The 17517-nt window shown below is 43.6% G+C and overlaps 1 protein-coding gene across 1 annotated transcript in view; it reads right to left on the reverse strand.

Annotated features, from left to right (window-relative positions):
- LOC121568010 (mediator of RNA polymerase II transcription subunit 13-like) overlaps positions 1–15415 on the reverse strand; it is a 30094-nt gene extending 14679 nt beyond the window's left edge. Inside the window, exons 1-9 of the mRNA XM_045219310.1 lie at positions 14691–15415; positions 13108–13342; positions 12121–12289; positions 7108–7253; positions 6651–6848; positions 6313–6498; positions 3642–3801; positions 3430–3540; positions 111–797 (exon numbers count right to left, since the gene is read on the reverse strand). Coding sequence (XP_045075245.1) covers positions 111–797; positions 3430–3540; positions 3642–3801; positions 6313–6498; positions 6651–6848; positions 7108–7253; positions 12121–12289; positions 13108–13342; positions 14691–14756 — 1958 coding nt within the window. The 5' untranslated portion in view covers positions 14757–15415. The remainder of the gene's footprint in view (positions 1–110; positions 798–3429; positions 3541–3641; positions 3802–6312; positions 6499–6650; positions 6849–7107; positions 7254–12120; positions 12290–13107; positions 13343–14690) is intronic.
- Positions 15416–17517: the final 2102 nt, after the last annotated feature.

The raw sequence follows: 17517 nt of genomic DNA on the forward strand, positions 1-17517 counted from the left end.
CAGAGGGAGAGTGGGTGAAACCAAATATCTATCATAGCCATTCATCACCTTGGTGCTTGTAGTAAGGTTTATCATCACATCTTGGAAGAGAGGAGGGGTAGTGTACTCACTCTGTGACAGAGACAATGTTCTCCTGCCCTCCTCCTCCCCCGGAGTCATCCTGTAGTTTGTCCACAGGCAACAGTGGTGTCAAGAAGTCTGAGGTCTTCTTCCGTGGCAGGTTGAAGTACTTCCAGGGGTTGTGGGCCGAGTCTTCATTGGGGTTGATGGCTGAGCCCACGTAGACAGTGGGTTCCAGAGAATCAGGGTAGGCAGGGGGGAAAGGCAGGGGCAGGGGCTCGTCAGACAAGGTCTTCTGGGGCAGCAGGCAGGGCTCGGAGGAGGGGGGGTAGAAGTGTTGGTGGATGGGCGTGGAGGAGCTCTTCATGGCCCCAGGGTCTTCCTCTCCGCGCTCGCAGGGGTGGGGGCTGAGAGGAGGGGGCTGGGGGGAGCCAACCAGGTCTTGGGGGGGCCTGTGGGTGTGCAACATGGGGGCTTTGGAAGGGGCTGTGTCCATGTGGTGCAGGCTGGGGTAGGGGCCCTCATCCTGAGTTCTCATACACAGCCTCTGGGGCTCCATGGCCTGCTCCTCAAACACATAGCTGCGGTGGTGGAAGGGTGTCTGGGGCCTCTTCTGCAGCTTCTCCCCTTTCTCCAGCTTCTCGCCCAGCTTGTGTTTGGGGGGCAGCTGTGGGGGCTGGCCCACCGACGGGGGGTTTCCTGAGGTGCTGCCTGATCTTTGCTTCTGGTTTTTATGCCTGGGGTAAAGAGACAAATTATTTGAATTTACTGAATGTTCATTTCCAAGAAGTCTGTGATTAAATCAGATCCCCTAAAGGACTCGTGAGTTATGGGGGAAAATTCATGTCAGCTTAAAACACGGCCCGCAGGCCAGATCTGGCCCAAGACAATTCTATCCGGCTTTCTCAATGATTTGGGTTGTCAATTCTTTTTGGCCCGCTTCCATACCGACCACGACACGCTGCACTACAAGTCCCAGCAAGCACTGCCAACTTGTTGCGCTCCAAAGGCAGTGCATTGCCACACACACACACCCCTCCTCCCAGACCCACACACACTCAGGAGCCAGCCAGTGCGCTGTAACAAGTCACTAAACATTGGCAGCAGCCCAACTGTTTTCCTTAATGGCTCTGACCGAATCTTCTACCTGACCGAATGTTTAAGTTGTAGGCTAAATATTGATGCCAAGTTTCAATTCCAACGGGTCATTGGTATAGCCTAAAGAAAATGCCATCTTGGTGTCAAAAAGCTGTTAGATAAAGGATTCACATGCAAGTATAAATTACTACTAAAGGACACACACGCAAGTATAAATCAGTTAACAGTTGAGTCATCTACTTTATGAAATTACAGCCTGCACATCAATTGCGCTGTCCCGTTTATAGCGCGCAGTAGAGGGAAAGTGCACAGGCAGTCCTCCTACGCTACTATAATGTTGCAGTCTGGCTTCGGTTTTTAAAGCTTGACAATGAATAACCAAAAAACTAATATTTTTTTATTAGGGTCGCATCATATTAAACAATGCACATCTGCAAGCATAGGCTGGACAAATATACAGTGGGGGAAAATTGTATTTAGTCAGCCACCAATTGTGCAAGTTCTCCCACTTAAAAAGATGAGAGAGGCCTGTAATTTTCATCATAGGTACACGTCAACTATGACAGACACAATGACACATTTTTTCTCCAGAAAATCACATTGTAGGATTTTTTATGAATTTATTTGCAAATTATGGTGGAAAATAAGTATTTGGTCAATAACAAAAGTTTCTCAATACTTTGTTATATACCCTTTGTTGGCAATGACACAGGTCAAACGTTTTCTGTAAGTCTTCACAAGGTTTTCACACACTGTTGCTGGTATTTTGGCCCATTCCTCCATGCAGATCTCCTCTAGAGCAGTGATGTTTTGGGGCTGTCGCTGGGCAACACGGACTTTCAGCTCCCTCCAAAGATTTTCTATGGGGTTGAGATCTGGAGACTGGCTAGGCCACTCCAGGACCTTGAAATGCTTCTTACGAAGCCACTCCTTCGTTGCCCGGGCGGTGTGTTTGGGATCATTGTCATGCTGAAAGACCCAGCCACGTTTAATCTTCAATGCCCTTGCTGATGGAAGGAGGTTTTCACTCAAAATCTCACGATACATGGCCCCATTCATTCTTTCCTTTACACGGATCAGTCGTCCTGGTCCCTTTGCAGAAAAACAGCCCCAAAGCATGATGTTTCCACCCCCATGCTTCACAGTAGGTATGGTGTTCTTTGGATGCAACTCAGCATTCTTTGTCCTCCAAACACGACGAGTTGAGTTTTTACCAAAAAGTTCTATTTTGGTTTCATCTGACCATATGACATTCTCCCAATCCTCTTCTGGATCATCCAGACGGGCCTGGACATGTCTGGCACTGCAGGATTTGAGTCCCTGGCGGCGTAGTGTGTTACTGATGGTAGGCTTTGTTACTTTGGTCCCAGCTCTCTGCAGGTCATTCACTAGGTCCCCCCGTGTGGTTCTGGGATTTTTGCTCACCGTTCTTGTGATCATTTTGACCCCACGGGGTGAGATCTTGCGTGGAGCCCCAGATCGAGGGAGATTATCAGTGGTCTTGTATGTCTTCCATTTCCTAATAATTGCTCCCACAGTTGATTTCTTCAAACCAAGCTGCTTACCTATTGCAGATTCAGTCTTCCCAGCCTGGTGCAGGTCTACAATTTTGTTTCTGGTGTCCTTTGACAGCTCTTTGGTCTTGGCCATAGTGGAGTTTTGAGTGTGACTGTTTGAGGTTGTGGACAGGTGTCTTTTATACTGATAACAAGTTCAAACAGGTGCCATTAATACAGGTAACGAGTGGAGGACAGAGGAGCCTCTTAAAGAAGAAGTTACAGGTCTGTGAGAGCCAGAAATCTTGCTTGTTTGTAGGTGACCAAATATTTATTTTCCACCATAATTAAAAAAATAAATTCATTAAAAATCCTACAATGTGATTTTCTGGATTTTTTCCCCTCACTTTGTCTGTCATAGTTGACGTGTACCTATGATGAAAATTACAGGCCTCTCTCATCTTTTTAACTTGCACAATTGGTGGCTGACCAAATACTTTTCCCCCCACTGTAATTTATATTGTTTCGTGTTAAAATGCTATATACAGCACCCCATGGTCAATTTATAAGTGGACATTATAAAGGGGCATATTTTTTCAATAAAACAATGGCCTGTGTGGGTCGCAGTTGTATGCACGTTATATTCTAAAAACAAACAGTCTATGCCTGGCCTGTAAATTCGTAGTTTTTTCAATATGGCCCGTGAGGTGATTGAGTTAGACACCCCTGGCCTAAAACAACCCCCACCCTTATAATCAAACGTGATCCACAGTACCTTGAGCAGTTGCAGTGTGCCCTATGCGACAACTCCACAAAATCCCACACTCCTGTTTTGTCCCCCTCCTCTTCCTCACAGGTACCGTTGGTCAATGTAGCAAACTTCCTCCTGACAAAGAACCAGACAAACAGAGCTCAGCAGACAGACTCTCCTTCAATAGACCTGTAGTATATGAATCAGTAGGGTGAGGTGAAGGGTAATGTACGTACTTGTTCTGGGCCCGGTTGGTAGTGCACTCCTGCCACACGCTCTCCACCACCTGGGCAGCCAGCCTGCGGGGGATCTTGCTGCCATGGATACCACTGCTGTTGGAGCTGAAACCATCCACTGTCGAGCAGAGCTTCAACCACCTCTGTGCTGCCTGAGAATCTACAGGGGAAAAGAGAGAAACAAGTGATAATGCGCGAGAAGCCGGTGTTCTGAAGATATATTGGCACAGGTGTTGTTAGTCCCGCGACGAAGCCGAGGGTCGGCAAACCGTGCCAATATATCCTCCAAAACACAGGCTTCGAGGGCATTATCACTTTTATACAACGGATTACCAACATATCTAAATACTGATTGACATATTTTCATTAAAAAACGTTATTATGGGGCCTCCCGAGTGGCACAGGGGTCTAAGGCACTGATCAGTGCTAGATGCGTCACTACAGATCTGGGTTCGATCCCGGGGCTGTGTCGCAGCCGGCCGCGACCGGGAGCCCCATGTGGCGGCGCACAATTGGCCCAGCATTGTCCGGGTTAGGGGAGGGTTTGGCCGGCTGGGATGTCCATGTCCCATTGCGCTCTAGCGACTCCTTGTGGTGGCCGGGCGCATGCACGCTGGCTTCGGTCGCCAGCTGTACGGTGCAGCTGGCATCCGAGTTAAGCAAGCAGTGTGTCAAGAAGCAGTGCGGCTTGGCAGGGTCGTGTTTCGGGGGACACATGGCTCTTGCCCTTCACCTCTCCCGAGTCCACACGGGAGTTGCAGCGATGGGACAAGACTAACTACCAATTGGATATCACGAAATTGGGGAGAAAAGGGGGTAAAAAGTCCCACAAAAAATATAATGTTCATTTTGATGGATTTATTCATACCATTTAATCATTCCACGAGATATAGTCCCGACACAAATCTAGGGTTGCTACCCAAGTCGTCTGGTCGTTCGTTCTATCGGTTCGGTAGCCAGGGACACGACCCAGTCGTTTATTATTTTTGTTCTAAATCTACAGACGCGACCCAGCCGTTCTAAAAGTTCCGTTGCCATGATGGCTGGCAACGTTCTTATCCCTTGCTTGCTAGCTAGCCAACTACGGCTAACACAGTCACGTCAAACAGTTTTAGTAAATAGTACCCGCAAAACACCAGTCTCAACGTCAACAGTGAAGAGGCGACTACGGGATGCTGACCTTCTAGGCAGAGTAGCAAAGGAAAAGCCATATCTCAGACTGGCCAATAAATTGAAAAGACTAAGATGGGCAAAAGGACACAGACACTGGACAGAGGAAGATTGGAAAAAAGTGTTATGGACAGATGAATCGAAGTTTGAGGTGTTCGGATCACAAAGAAGAACATTTGTGAGACGCAGACCAAATGAGATCCGTGATCCGAACACCTCAAACTTCGATTCGTCTGTCCATAACACTTTTTTTCCAATCTTCCTCCGTCCAGTGTCTGTGTTCTTTTCTTAACTTCATCTTTTATTTTTATTGGCCAGTCTGAGATATGGCTTTTTCTTTGCAACTCTGCCTAGAAGGTCAGCATCCTGGAGTCGCCTCTTCACTGTTGACGTTGAGACTGGTGTTTTGCGGGTACTATTTAATGAAGCTGCCAGTTGAGGACCTGTGAGGCGTATGTTTCTCAAACTAGACACTAATGTATTTGTCCTCTTGCTCAGTTGTGCGCCGGGGCCTCCCACTCCTCTTTTTATTCTGGTTAGAGACAGTTTGCGCTGTTCTGCTCTGCACGCCTATGTAGATATTCCATTAAAAATCAGCCATTTCCAGCTACAATAGCCATTTACAACATTAACAATGTCTACACTGTATTTCTGATCAATTTTATGTTATTTTAAAATGGACAATTTTTTTTATTAAAAAAAACAAAACAAGTCAATTTCTAAGTGACCCCAAACTTTTGAACGGTAGTGTATATCCAGAAAACGTATGCTGATTTATGATTTCGACTGGCTGAGAAAAGCTGCCAGCCTGTCTGTCTCGTCCCAACTCCAGACACGTTCATTAGTATGGGACAGCTGGAGATCGAATTTCAATATTGAAAATGTTTTGCAGATGTCAGAGACAGACAGCAAGGTTAATACAAATCTCCGCAGTTGAAAACCAAATGCTAGTCTAAAAGAAATGGGAGATAATGTCTAGATGCTTTTTAGTGTAGATCTAGTATATAAATTGTCTGGCTGGGCTGATGAGACTGTGGATTGCGCAGTTAGATGTAACAGAGTAAATAGGCATTTCAACATCAGATTTAGCCGGTGGTAACTTGTGGAATAAACACTGGCTGAAATGTGGTTTTAACCAATCAGCATCCAGGATTAGACCTACACATTGTATAAATTAATATCATACTCAGTATTAGTGTATGCTACTTATCAAAATAATAAGTTATGAGTTATTCCTATCTAGGGAGTTTTTCCCTAGCCACTGTGCCTCTACATCTGCATTGCTTGCTCTTTTGGGTTTTAGGCTGAGTATCTGTATAAAGCACTTTGTGACAACTTGATGTAAAAAGGGCTTTATAAAACACATTTGATTGATTGAACTTGAATGCATCAATGTTTAACAACTCAAAAGATGGACACTGAACCCAGATAGCTACTCATACCCTAATACACTTGCAGTGTTTGTGGTCCTAATAGACTCATTAATAAATGGTAAGGCTACCTGTTTGGGCCTCCTCTGGTGATGTGGGAGGGGTAAGGGTGACAGAGGACATGGCAGGGTCTCTGTGGGCCCCCTGGCCCTCACACAGGATGGCTGAGGGGTTGGCTGAGCCCTGGGGGGCCAGGGCAGGGAGGTCTGACTGGGGCACCAGTACTAGACAGGCAGGGTACACCATCCTCACTCCCGCTGGAACAGATCAACAGAACACATTTAGTCAGTGACAGTCTCACTCAGAAAAACACACACAATTGCAATACAACATACTAACCATTAAAATAACACATCCACATTGGACAACACACTCAACTGAAGCAACAACCCCACAACCCCCATCTTACCAACAAGGACCTCCACGGCTGCTAGTGAGTCGTCCTCCCAGTCCGCATCCTCCATCTTGTCCTCGGGGCGGTCCTTCGCGCTGGGGCTGATGGGATAGAACTGCCTCCACTCCTCAATGAGTTTCTGGGTGGGGTGATCAGACATCTTGAAGGACTGGCCCGTGACCGTCCCGTTCAGACCGTATGGACTCAAGATGACTGTGGAAGGGAGAGAGGGGACATGAAGTGTGAGGTCAGCACATGTCAGAATAGAGTCATGACCAGAGATAAATGAATTATGACAGTAGAGAGCAGGCAAGACTATGCTTTAATTATAAATACTACTGCAGCAGCATTGCCTTTGACATAAAAAAAGAGCATTCATATTTATGGACATTCCAGTATCTAACCAGTGGCAGGTTGATCAACTGTTGTCCAAATATGGCTGGGTGACCAGGACATGGCTGGTTAGACCCACCTTGCAGGGGGCTGGCATTCTGCTGTGCCAGGCTCAGATGCTCTTCACCTAGCCGCTGGACAGGCTGGTGCTGGGCAATCTCCACGCTGGTGCACACGTTACTGTCCCCATGTAGGAAAAAGGTGAACGCACACGACAGGTGCTCACTGCAGAGAGGATGGAAAAACAACACGTCAGTCTCAGATCAATCTGGAAATATAATGGTAGGTACGACATTCCTCCAACATTCCTTAGAGAAGCAATCAGACTGAAACATCATAAAAGGTTAAATGTCTTATCAGATACAGAAAAATAACAGAAAGCAAAAATCATTATTTGTCATTTGGATTAATTGGTACCAGGACAAAATGACACGTTTCATAAATGCAAAAGAATGAGCAATTAAAAGGGTTGAACAGGGAGGTCTGTTGTCCTTGACTTGACAGGATATTTCAGACATTCAATTAAAAAAACTATATCAAAACAATCTACAGTGCTATGACGATGTTAGCAGGGTTGAGGCTGGAAATAAAAGGTAAACAAAGCTTTGCTGCTGTATGCAGAGTAAAGATCCGTATGCATGATTTCTTGACAGACGGCGCAAGTCAAGATACACTGGTTTATTACAATCGGTGCATTCTTTCTTTTTCCCTGAGGCTCACTCATGTTATATGTGCACTGAACAGTTAACACAACAGTAAACATGGTGATAAAAAAACAAAACGATTTCCTGGTTTTTTCTCTCGATCGAAAAGGTACTTAGGTGGTGGGCGTGGCAATGGGCGCAGTCGGCGCTGCTGAATTTCTTTACACCCCCATTTTGGCGGTGTAGAGAAATATTTAGCATTTTAAAAGGCAATTTTCTGCAAGTTTCATGCTATTCTACATATTCTGCCATGGAGCAGAGAGAAAATGCTATAGTTTTGAAGCTAATTTCCTGCAATTATATGCATTTTAAATACAGCTAAATTCATTGTTTTTGGAATTTTCAATTCTCCCTGATTGACTAGCTTTTATTTAGGAAATTGTAGTTCTTAAAGCTTATATTATTATTTTTTTTAAATAAAAAAAAATTATATATATATAGTGCATATATAGTGCATTCGGAAAGTATTCAGACCCCTAGACTTTTTCCACATTTTGTTATAGCCATACTCTGAAATGTATTTAAAAAATAATAATCCTCAGCAATCTACACACAATAGTGAGAAAGCGAAAACAGGTTTGTAGAAATGTTTGATAATGTATTAAAAAACAGAAATACCATATTTACATAAGCATTCAGAACTATTTCTATGAGACTCAAAATGGATCTCAGGTGAATCATGTTTCCATTGATCATCCTTGAGATGTTTCTACAACTTGATTGGAATCCACCTGTGGTAAATTCAATTGATTGGACATGATTTGGATAGACACACACCTGTCTATATAAAAAGGTCCCACAGTTGACAGTGCAGGACAGAGCAAAAACCAAGCCATGAGGTCTAAGAAATTGTCCATAGAGCTCCGAGACAGGATCGTGTCGAGGCACAGATTTGGGGAAGGGTACCAAAAAAATGTTTGAGCATTGAAGGTCCCCAAGAACACAGTGGCCTCCATCATTCTTAAATGGAAGAAGTTTGGAAATACCAAGACTCTTCCTAGAGCTGGCCGCCCAGCCAAACTGAGCAATCGGGGGTGAAGGGCCTTGGTCAGGGAGGTGACCAAGAACATGATGATCACTCTGACAGAGCTCTAGAGTTCCTCTGTGGAGATGGGAGAACCTTCCAGAAGGACAACCATCTCTGCCGCACTCCACCAACCAGGCCTTTACAATAGAGTGACCAGACGGAAGCCACTCCTCAGTAAAAAGCGCGACAGCCTGCTTGGAGTTTGCCAAATGGCACCTAAAGACTATCAGACCATGAATAACAAGATTCTCTGGTCTGATGAAACCAAGATTGAACTCTTTGGCCTGAATGTGAAGCGTCACATCTGGAGGAAACCTGGCACCATCCCTACGGTAAAGCACAGTGGTGGCAGTATCATGCTGTGGGGATGTTTTCAGCCGCAGGGACTGGGAGACTAGTCAGGATCGAGGCAAAGATGAATGGAGCAAAGTACAGAGATCCTTGATGAAAACCTGCTCCAGAGCGCTCAGGACCTCAGACTGGGGCGAAGGTTCACCTTCCAACAGGACAACGCAGGAGTGGCTTCGGGACAAGTCTATGAATGTCCTTGAATGACCCAGCCAGAGCCCGGACTTGAAACCAATCGAACATCTCTGGAGAGACCTGAAAATAGCTGTGCTGACACTCCCCATCAAACCTGAGAGCTTGAGAGGATCTGCAGAGAAGAATGGGAGAAACTCCCCAAATACAGGTGTGCCAAGCTTGTAGTGTCATACCCAAGAAGATTCGAGGTTGTAATCGCTGCCAAAGGTGCTTCAACAAAGTACTGAGTAAAGGGTCTGAATACTTAAGTAAATGTATGAAAAAAAGAAAAAAATGTATGCACTCGCTTTTTATTTTTTTATTTATAAAAACCTGTTTTTACTTGTCATTATGGGGTATTGTGTGTAGATTGATGAGGGACAAGTTTACACTGAAAGTGGTTTCCCATCCCGAAATGTAATTAATATACATTTATTTATTTTTTTAAATACTGTTTGGCCTGAAAAAACATTTAGGCAGCCCGCCAAGGATTACAATGGCAGGAAAATACCTGTTTTCCAGTCAAGTCATTATACAACCCTTGATTTGATATAAGGTTGAAACAAAGATGGGAATGTTGGCACGAGAAGGCACATGACAGGGTTACCAATTTCAAACAAATCTTTACAATCACATTTTCACAGTCTGTGTTACATAGATAGCAGCTCCAGTACTTTGGTGAAAGGATAATAGTCTCAACATCCCAGAAATACACTAAACGCCAAATGTCCTTAAATAGGCCAAAATGTGATCACCTAGTTAAAAATAACAGACTATTATAGAATTGAAATGATAAAACAACAAGGCTTTCTTTCCTCACTAGTGCTGCACAGCCAAGCGGCTAAACACACCAAAATAGTTCCTGTTGACATGGTTGGTGTAAAACCACAGCGCAGACTCAGCGTTTTCCAGACAGCCCTGTTTACCAGACAGAGTACAGGCGACAGTGAGACCGCTGGATCTCACTCACACACCCACTCATTTTTCACCAAGTCCAAGCAGGCACTGCTCTGCTTCAACACCCACTTGTAGATGTCTTCATCCAGAACATTGGAGGCCAAGGGGCCAATTCTCACACCCGTAAACACACCGTGACACCTTAACCCCCCAGTGAACATGCACTGCAATCACCTCAATTCGACACTCTCGCCCGGCTCACTGAAAACGTACTCTCCTGTGAGGGGGGCAGCTCTGAAATGAACTGAGCAAAATGGAAATGCTTAAAAACAGCAGCACTGCTTGAATTACCAGGGCAGGCGAAACAGGCAGGGCTCAAATTAGCCCATCAGGGCACTCCAGGATTCCCCCAGGCCCCATTCAAGCACAGGGGGAAGCCAAAACCGTGATGTCATTCCCCTTAAAAGCGTCCGCATGCTTCCCAGACTTCCAAATTGTAAGTCGCTCTGGATAAGAGCATCTGCTAAATGATGTAAATGTAAAATAACAGTTCAGAAGAGTTTGTGCATATATTATGACAACATTTAGTGACTTTTTGTTCGTTTTGGACATTTTTCAGATGGTCGGGCACATATTTTTTCTTGAGGCAAGCCGAAGTCGGTAGCCGAAGTCTATGCCCCTTCATTGGTCAACAGTAGGGATTCTTCAATAAAGTATGTTGTCATTCAACGAGAGACTACCCATTTTTTTTGCAAATGTTTTCATTGACAAATACTGCACCAAACATCATTGCGTAAAAAACGTCAAAATTAAATGACAGATTTATTGAGTTCTTTTAGATTAATTCTGACAGTTTTGAGGAAGTGTATACTGGCTACGGCGTCTCAAAATGGACAAATAGTACTATTGCCGCTTTTTTCTAATTTTTCAAGTGAAGATCTTTAAGGGAGTATGCGAGCACACCCACACCCGTTCGTTTCGCCTAGCCGAACTAAGCATGCTGACGCATTACAGGGCAAGAATTAATACAGTATGCATGTCTACTCTGTAGTCCCGTGTAGCTCAGTTGGTAGAGCATAGCGTTTGCAATGCCAGGGTTGTGGGTTCGATTCCCACGGGGGGCCAGTATGATAATGTATGCACTCACTAACTGTAAGTCGCTCTGGATAAGAGCGTCTGCTAAATGACTAAAATGTACTCTCAGCAGCAGAACAAAACAATCTGCTGCTTGTTCAGCCTAAGACAGGTGCCACATAGATTCCCTAATCTTTCCAAAATAACCGTTAATGGCAGTGTAGCAGTTTTTTGGAAATGTATAGATCAGATAATCTGTGCAGGCTGACTCACATGAACAAGCATACATTCACCTGCACTCACTAAAATACTCTCCACGGACAACAGGAAACGCTCCAGACATCCAAGACGTAATCCAGCAGGGCTAACAGAAAAGGATACTGAAGCGGACATGTGAACAACTACTAAACATATGCTAACTTTGAAGAGCCAAGTGTCCTAGGGGGATTTCAATGAATCCATCTATCCAATGAACCTCAGGGTTTCTTTCAAGAATAAATCATAAGGGACAAAAGCGTCAGATAGGGAGCCAATGACAAAGTGTGTACATTTCTATGGCCTGTGTTAGAAAGCATATGCCCGAACATCAAGTAAGAAGAAAACTATCACACCAAGAAAGAAATAATTTCACACTAGACACCAATGCATGTCATTAACAACTTTGATTGGCATCCACTCAACTTACTGTAGGCTTACATTTGTGGCAAACCAATTTACTATTCCAGGAAGTACACTGGATCAGGATGACTGGTTGACCTGCTGTAGAAATTTACTAGAAACAGTCACTAGTGTCACCAGAGCACTCTGCAATACTGATGAAGATATCAATGCACTGGTTACAGAAGAGGGTTATTATGGAGACTCTTACCTCTTATTGATGGGCTTCTCATCCTTCTCGTAGGGCTTGACAAACCACTTGCCAATACGGACAAAGCTGCGGTTCATGAGGCAACGCTCCAGCAAGTTGTGGACAGCTTTGAACAGGAGTGTGCGGCATTCATAGGACAAGCCGCTCTCCCACTCGCCGTCCTCTTCACCTGAGCCAGGGAGAGAGAAAAGACAGTCAGATACCTGCTGAATGCTCCATCAACATCACAACTTTAAACAAAAACTCAAGGATTGGTGGTGTTGCCTATTGCCATGGGTTCAAACACTTCAGAAAAAAAGATTTGGTGGAAATGTTTGACCATCTGCCAATGTTTACAATAAAACTCAACACATTATGCAAGCGTGTAAATAATATGTTAAAGGGAAACTCCACTCAAAAACAGCAGTCAAGCTTTAGAGATATTTGACATTCAAAAAGCAAAGTGTCACCACCCACATCATCATGAAGATGCAAAATGCATCATATCCAAAATATCATTTTTGAGTGGAGTTTCCCTTTAAGCTTTCATGATGAACTGTTGTTGCAACAGTTTGACGGGTGGTGGGGATACAAAAGGGAATTTCGCCTGACTAGTATTGGATAGATAAACAAAAATGTTGGCTTTGTTTTGTCAGTGGCTACTGTAACAGGAGCTGTGACCCCAATGAAAAAGCAGATGGGAGATATTATGATTTATGCATTCATCTGACTGGTATCGTGATGCGCAAACCCATTCCCAACAATAGGCAGAACTCAAAACTGTAGGCCCAACATGTAAACTACTTGCAGCTTTTGGTAATGAAAGATGCAGTCAGTCATTGAAGTGTGTCAGGCTGTGGACTACCGTGGGTCCTCAACTGAGCAGTGTCTCTTCCCATTCACATGACACTGGCAGCCTCTCTCCCAAGAGTCAACTGAGAGTTTATCCTAACTCCAATGCCATGTGAGCCACTAACATCCCTTCCCGTGGCAGAGGCAAGCCCTTACTTGACAGCTCGTGGTGGATGAGTTCGGCGAAGCTGGGGTCGTCCCCCCACCAGAAGAGCCAGAGCTCACGGCGCCCCGGGGTGTGGTGCCTCCGCCACACGCTTAGCACGTCGGCCGCCAGGCACCGGCTGAAGCTGCACAGGATGGGGTCCTCCTCCGTCACGGGGAACAGGATGGGTGAGGAAGTGGGTCCCTGCCACACAAAACGTCGCCATTTTATCCCAGTCAGGTCAGCCTGGGGGACAGGGTAAGAAAAGAGAGAGCTGAGACAGAGGCACAATCCCAAATGGACACCACACCCTATGGACTTGTAGAGATCTGAGAGGATTTGACAGGTGCAACTAATATGGTAATAGCTCCACCTCGACCCTCTGATAAGCTAGGTGGAAGTTTCACCATATTGCTTATACCAACCAAATCCTTTCAGATCTCCAAAAGTGCATTGTGTGTAGGGTCTATTTGTGATTGGCCCAGAGACAGAGGCTGCAAGCCGGCTGAATGCAAAGCAGAGCAGTAGCAGCCTGACAACTTTAACAGCTGCTCTATCCAATCAGTGTGAAGCACCTCCAAATACAAAACGTAAAGGAATGCACCAGTTCCTTCTGTGCAACCTAACCTTCCAACTCATTAGTTTTTAGGGTTCAAAGGGTGGGAAACCCCTTTCTATCAAAGTATTTAGTGCTAATGGACATTACCTAGAAGATTCAATATAGAATACCTTCGAATGCTATGCAACACATTTGCCAGAAAAATAATATAGAACCAATTCAAAATATGACAAGACATTTCTTATATCCTAGTTTCAATAAAATAGGCAGTTACAGAATCATTAAAACGATTGGCCAGTAGACCCTCAGTCTAATAGCTATAACTAGTAGCCTATACTTTATATAAATGTACACTTATCTGGGTACCCTGCTGAAAGTTCTATCCATAAGGGAGGACCACATAATACTACAATGAGGAAGTGTGAAACTCAGTAGCTTCGTGAGTTGTAGTTGACAGTATTGGCAGGAATGCTCACTGAAGAAAACAATACTGTAGACATAGTCATAGGCTGACTCATGATATTGTTGGCCTAAAAAGTTAACCATAACTAGCTAGCCAAGCATAAAGTTGTAAACAAACGTTAATGTATGACTAGTTGCTAACTAGTTGGATAGATGCAATTGAAATCAAATATATAGCTAATGGTGCTGAGGTGAAGAGAATCATAAACAAATCACAATGACAGACAACCTCACAAAACAACCTGAACCTAGCAAGCCAGTTAGCCAACATTAGCTAGCTAGCGAAATGATAGCTAGGTAACTAAGTATTTTTGTGGTTGAATCTGGTGAACTTCAATTGCTATAAACTAACATCGTATCAACCAAGTATTAATGTTAGTTAGTTAAATTAGCTAGCTAACGTTAGCGCACTTGCAAAATTGCATTAGCCAGCAATCTAGAACAGGCCTTGACGCCTCCACAGTCAGCTGTAGTCAAGCGGTTTAGCTTGCTGACTGGCTAGCCAAAATGGCTTTCTGGCCTCAGTTTGAGCTAGCTAACGTTAGCATGCTAACAGTGAGTTTAATCACTTACCAGGCAAAATAGGTTGGAGTGGCAGTCCTCCAAACTCGCCCCGTTTGGTACAAAACATGAACTCATCCTCACAGCGTGGTTGAACAATCCATCGTCTCAGTTACTGAGAAGAGCAATATTTAGCTAAGTTTTAAGCTATTTGATCTGGATATTGAGTATTTAGTAAACTACCTCATAAACTAATATGCTAACTGGCTAGTTATTTATACAACCGGTTGATGGCTAGCCACTACGCTAGCTTTAGCTAGCTAAACAATCTCGCTGTCTTGATAGCCAGCTAACGTTAGCTAGCCAGCTAACACAACTAGTTAGCTTTCTACGCTAACAAATTCGTCAACCCCACTTCGAGTCCGTTTTCTTACTTTACTTCACTATACGTTAAATGAAATATCTACACGAACCATACCACAACCTCCCATAAAGTGATCTACTAGTAATCTAAAACAATTTCAGAGCAAAGAAACTCTCCCCTCCCCCTGAGTTTCGTTAGCTAGCTAACATAGCCAAGTCAGACTAAATAAAACAGTTAGCTAACACCACCCTTCTATTCCCCATAGTCGCCGGAATCCGATAAAACTATAAAAACTTTCACAAAAATACTGAAATCATGATGTAAATGTCCAGTAAGGGTAAGCATTTGCGTTTACTGATTCTCGGGTCCTGCAGGTTTCCATTTGAATTCATGGATTGAATTCTTTAATGGCGGCCAGGAGGACAACTCTGCCTCCCAACTCCCATTGGCCAATGTGTGGTAATGGAAAAGAGCGTGTGTGTGTGTGGGGGGGGGGACGACGACGACGACTATAACTGATGGCTCCTAGCTGAGTTTACTGATCAAAGCAATGAGATTTGTATAAGTCAAAAAACACACACACACACACATATATATATATATATATATATATATATATATATATATATATATATAAGAGAGAAATAGATGATAGATAGATAAATATAAACAATATAAATCGGTTTTATAAATTACACTTACTACTATCAATAACATACATTGGCTATTTCTATATCAATTTTGTGTGCATCCAAGATATGGGTGATGCTGCCTACTAGAATATATGGGAAATATATGGGAAGGTGAGGTAGGGAATACCTGGGAGAATGCGATGAGAATGCTGACCTTGAGTTTGTCTGTCCAACAGGGAAACACTAATGTAGGAGCTCTGTGCTTCATGGAAATAGTAAAAACGGAACCTCTCATCCTGGCCCCAGGCAGTCCTGAGGCTGCACCTGAACATCGCAGGTAACCCTCCTCAAGACACATAGGCCTACTGCAAAAAAGCCCAACATGTCACCACAACTGGGCACAATGGGACATTTTTACTATATGTACTAAATGTTTGCATTTGTGCAAGTTTCCCCCCTGTTATTTTTCAGAGGATAATATGACATAAGGTAGAGCAAAATGGAAATAGAGGTTAAGGAGGGGGAATCATATCTCAGACATACACATAACTGTATGGGGAGCTCTGACAGAAGTTTGGCATACTTTCAACTCCAGCTGATGATGTGAGGGTATAATGTTTAATTTCCAGGGCATTCTCTAGATGTATTAATTAATATCCATCATAATTATTTTGGAGATTTCTGTTACAGCTATCATAATACATTTCTCAAATACTCCCCATACGATTTCAGGTGTAGAGTGACAGAGCACCCATTATTTTACGTTTGTCACGAGCGAAACTCTTCCATCCAATGTATATGAACATGAATACACAAAAATGACCACCCATACACAAAAATGTATGCACGCATGACTGTAAGTCGCTTTGGATAAAAGCGTCTGCTAAATGGCATATTATTATTATTATTATAAACATTGGGGCGAAGACCAATCCTGCACACTGTGCAGCTTGACCAAACTGTTTTCTGTTCCTTTGCTCCAGATTTCTGGGAAGTATTATCTCATATTTAAAGGGATACTTCACCCAAATTACAAAATGACATTGGTTTCCTTACCCTGTAAGCAGTCTATGGACAAGGTATGACAGCAATCCATACTTTGGTTTAGTTTCCCTGGGACTGTTTCCACATGCTAACGTTTTAGTATTTGTGTCACAAATCCCATTCAAGTCAGGGGACATGATGCGTGAAAAATGCTAAAATCGTTCCCATAACTTGAATGGGATTTGTGCCACAAATGCTAAAACGTCAGCATGGAATCAGTGCCAGGGAAACTAAACCAAAAAAATGAATTGCTCTCATACCTTGTCCATAGACTGCTTACAGGGTAAGGACACCAATGTGCCCTTTACATTTAAGTCATTTATCAGAGGCTCTTATCCAGAGCGACTTACAGGAGCAATTAGGGTTAAGTGCCTTGCTCAAGGGCACAGACAGTCTTTTTTCACCTAGTCGGCACGGGAATTCAAATACCAAACAGAACATCAATACATCCAGTGTTTATCTAATAAAATCTCATAAAACCTTCAATACGTTGGAAAAAGCTAATGATAAGGATAAAATTGATTCATTTCACAAAATATCATATGGTTCATAATGAGTATAAAATCTAAAGTGACAGTATCACTGTTTTTATCTGGCAAAATCCAAAGTGCACCTAGTCATGCAGTACCACTTATCACCATGTGGCAACAGCACCGGTATGAGAAATGTATTTTTACAGAAGTTGGCAGAAGCCACCCTGTCTGGCTCTCAGACTGGATACTGCTGATTTAGAGAAGATAGTAGCATAGATTTACCACAGTGAAGAAGAGGACGTCAAATAATTTATAAATGAGGTTGTTGACGCTGGCAAATATTATTCAAGGAGAGCTGGTACAACAGGCTGGAATGCTGAGTTACT

Source organism: Coregonus clupeaformis, chromosome 6, assembly GCF_020615455.1.
Source record: "Coregonus clupeaformis isolate EN_2021a chromosome 6, ASM2061545v1, whole genome shotgun sequence".
Lineage (NCBI taxonomy): Eukaryota > Metazoa > Chordata > Actinopteri > Salmoniformes > Salmonidae > Coregonus > Coregonus clupeaformis.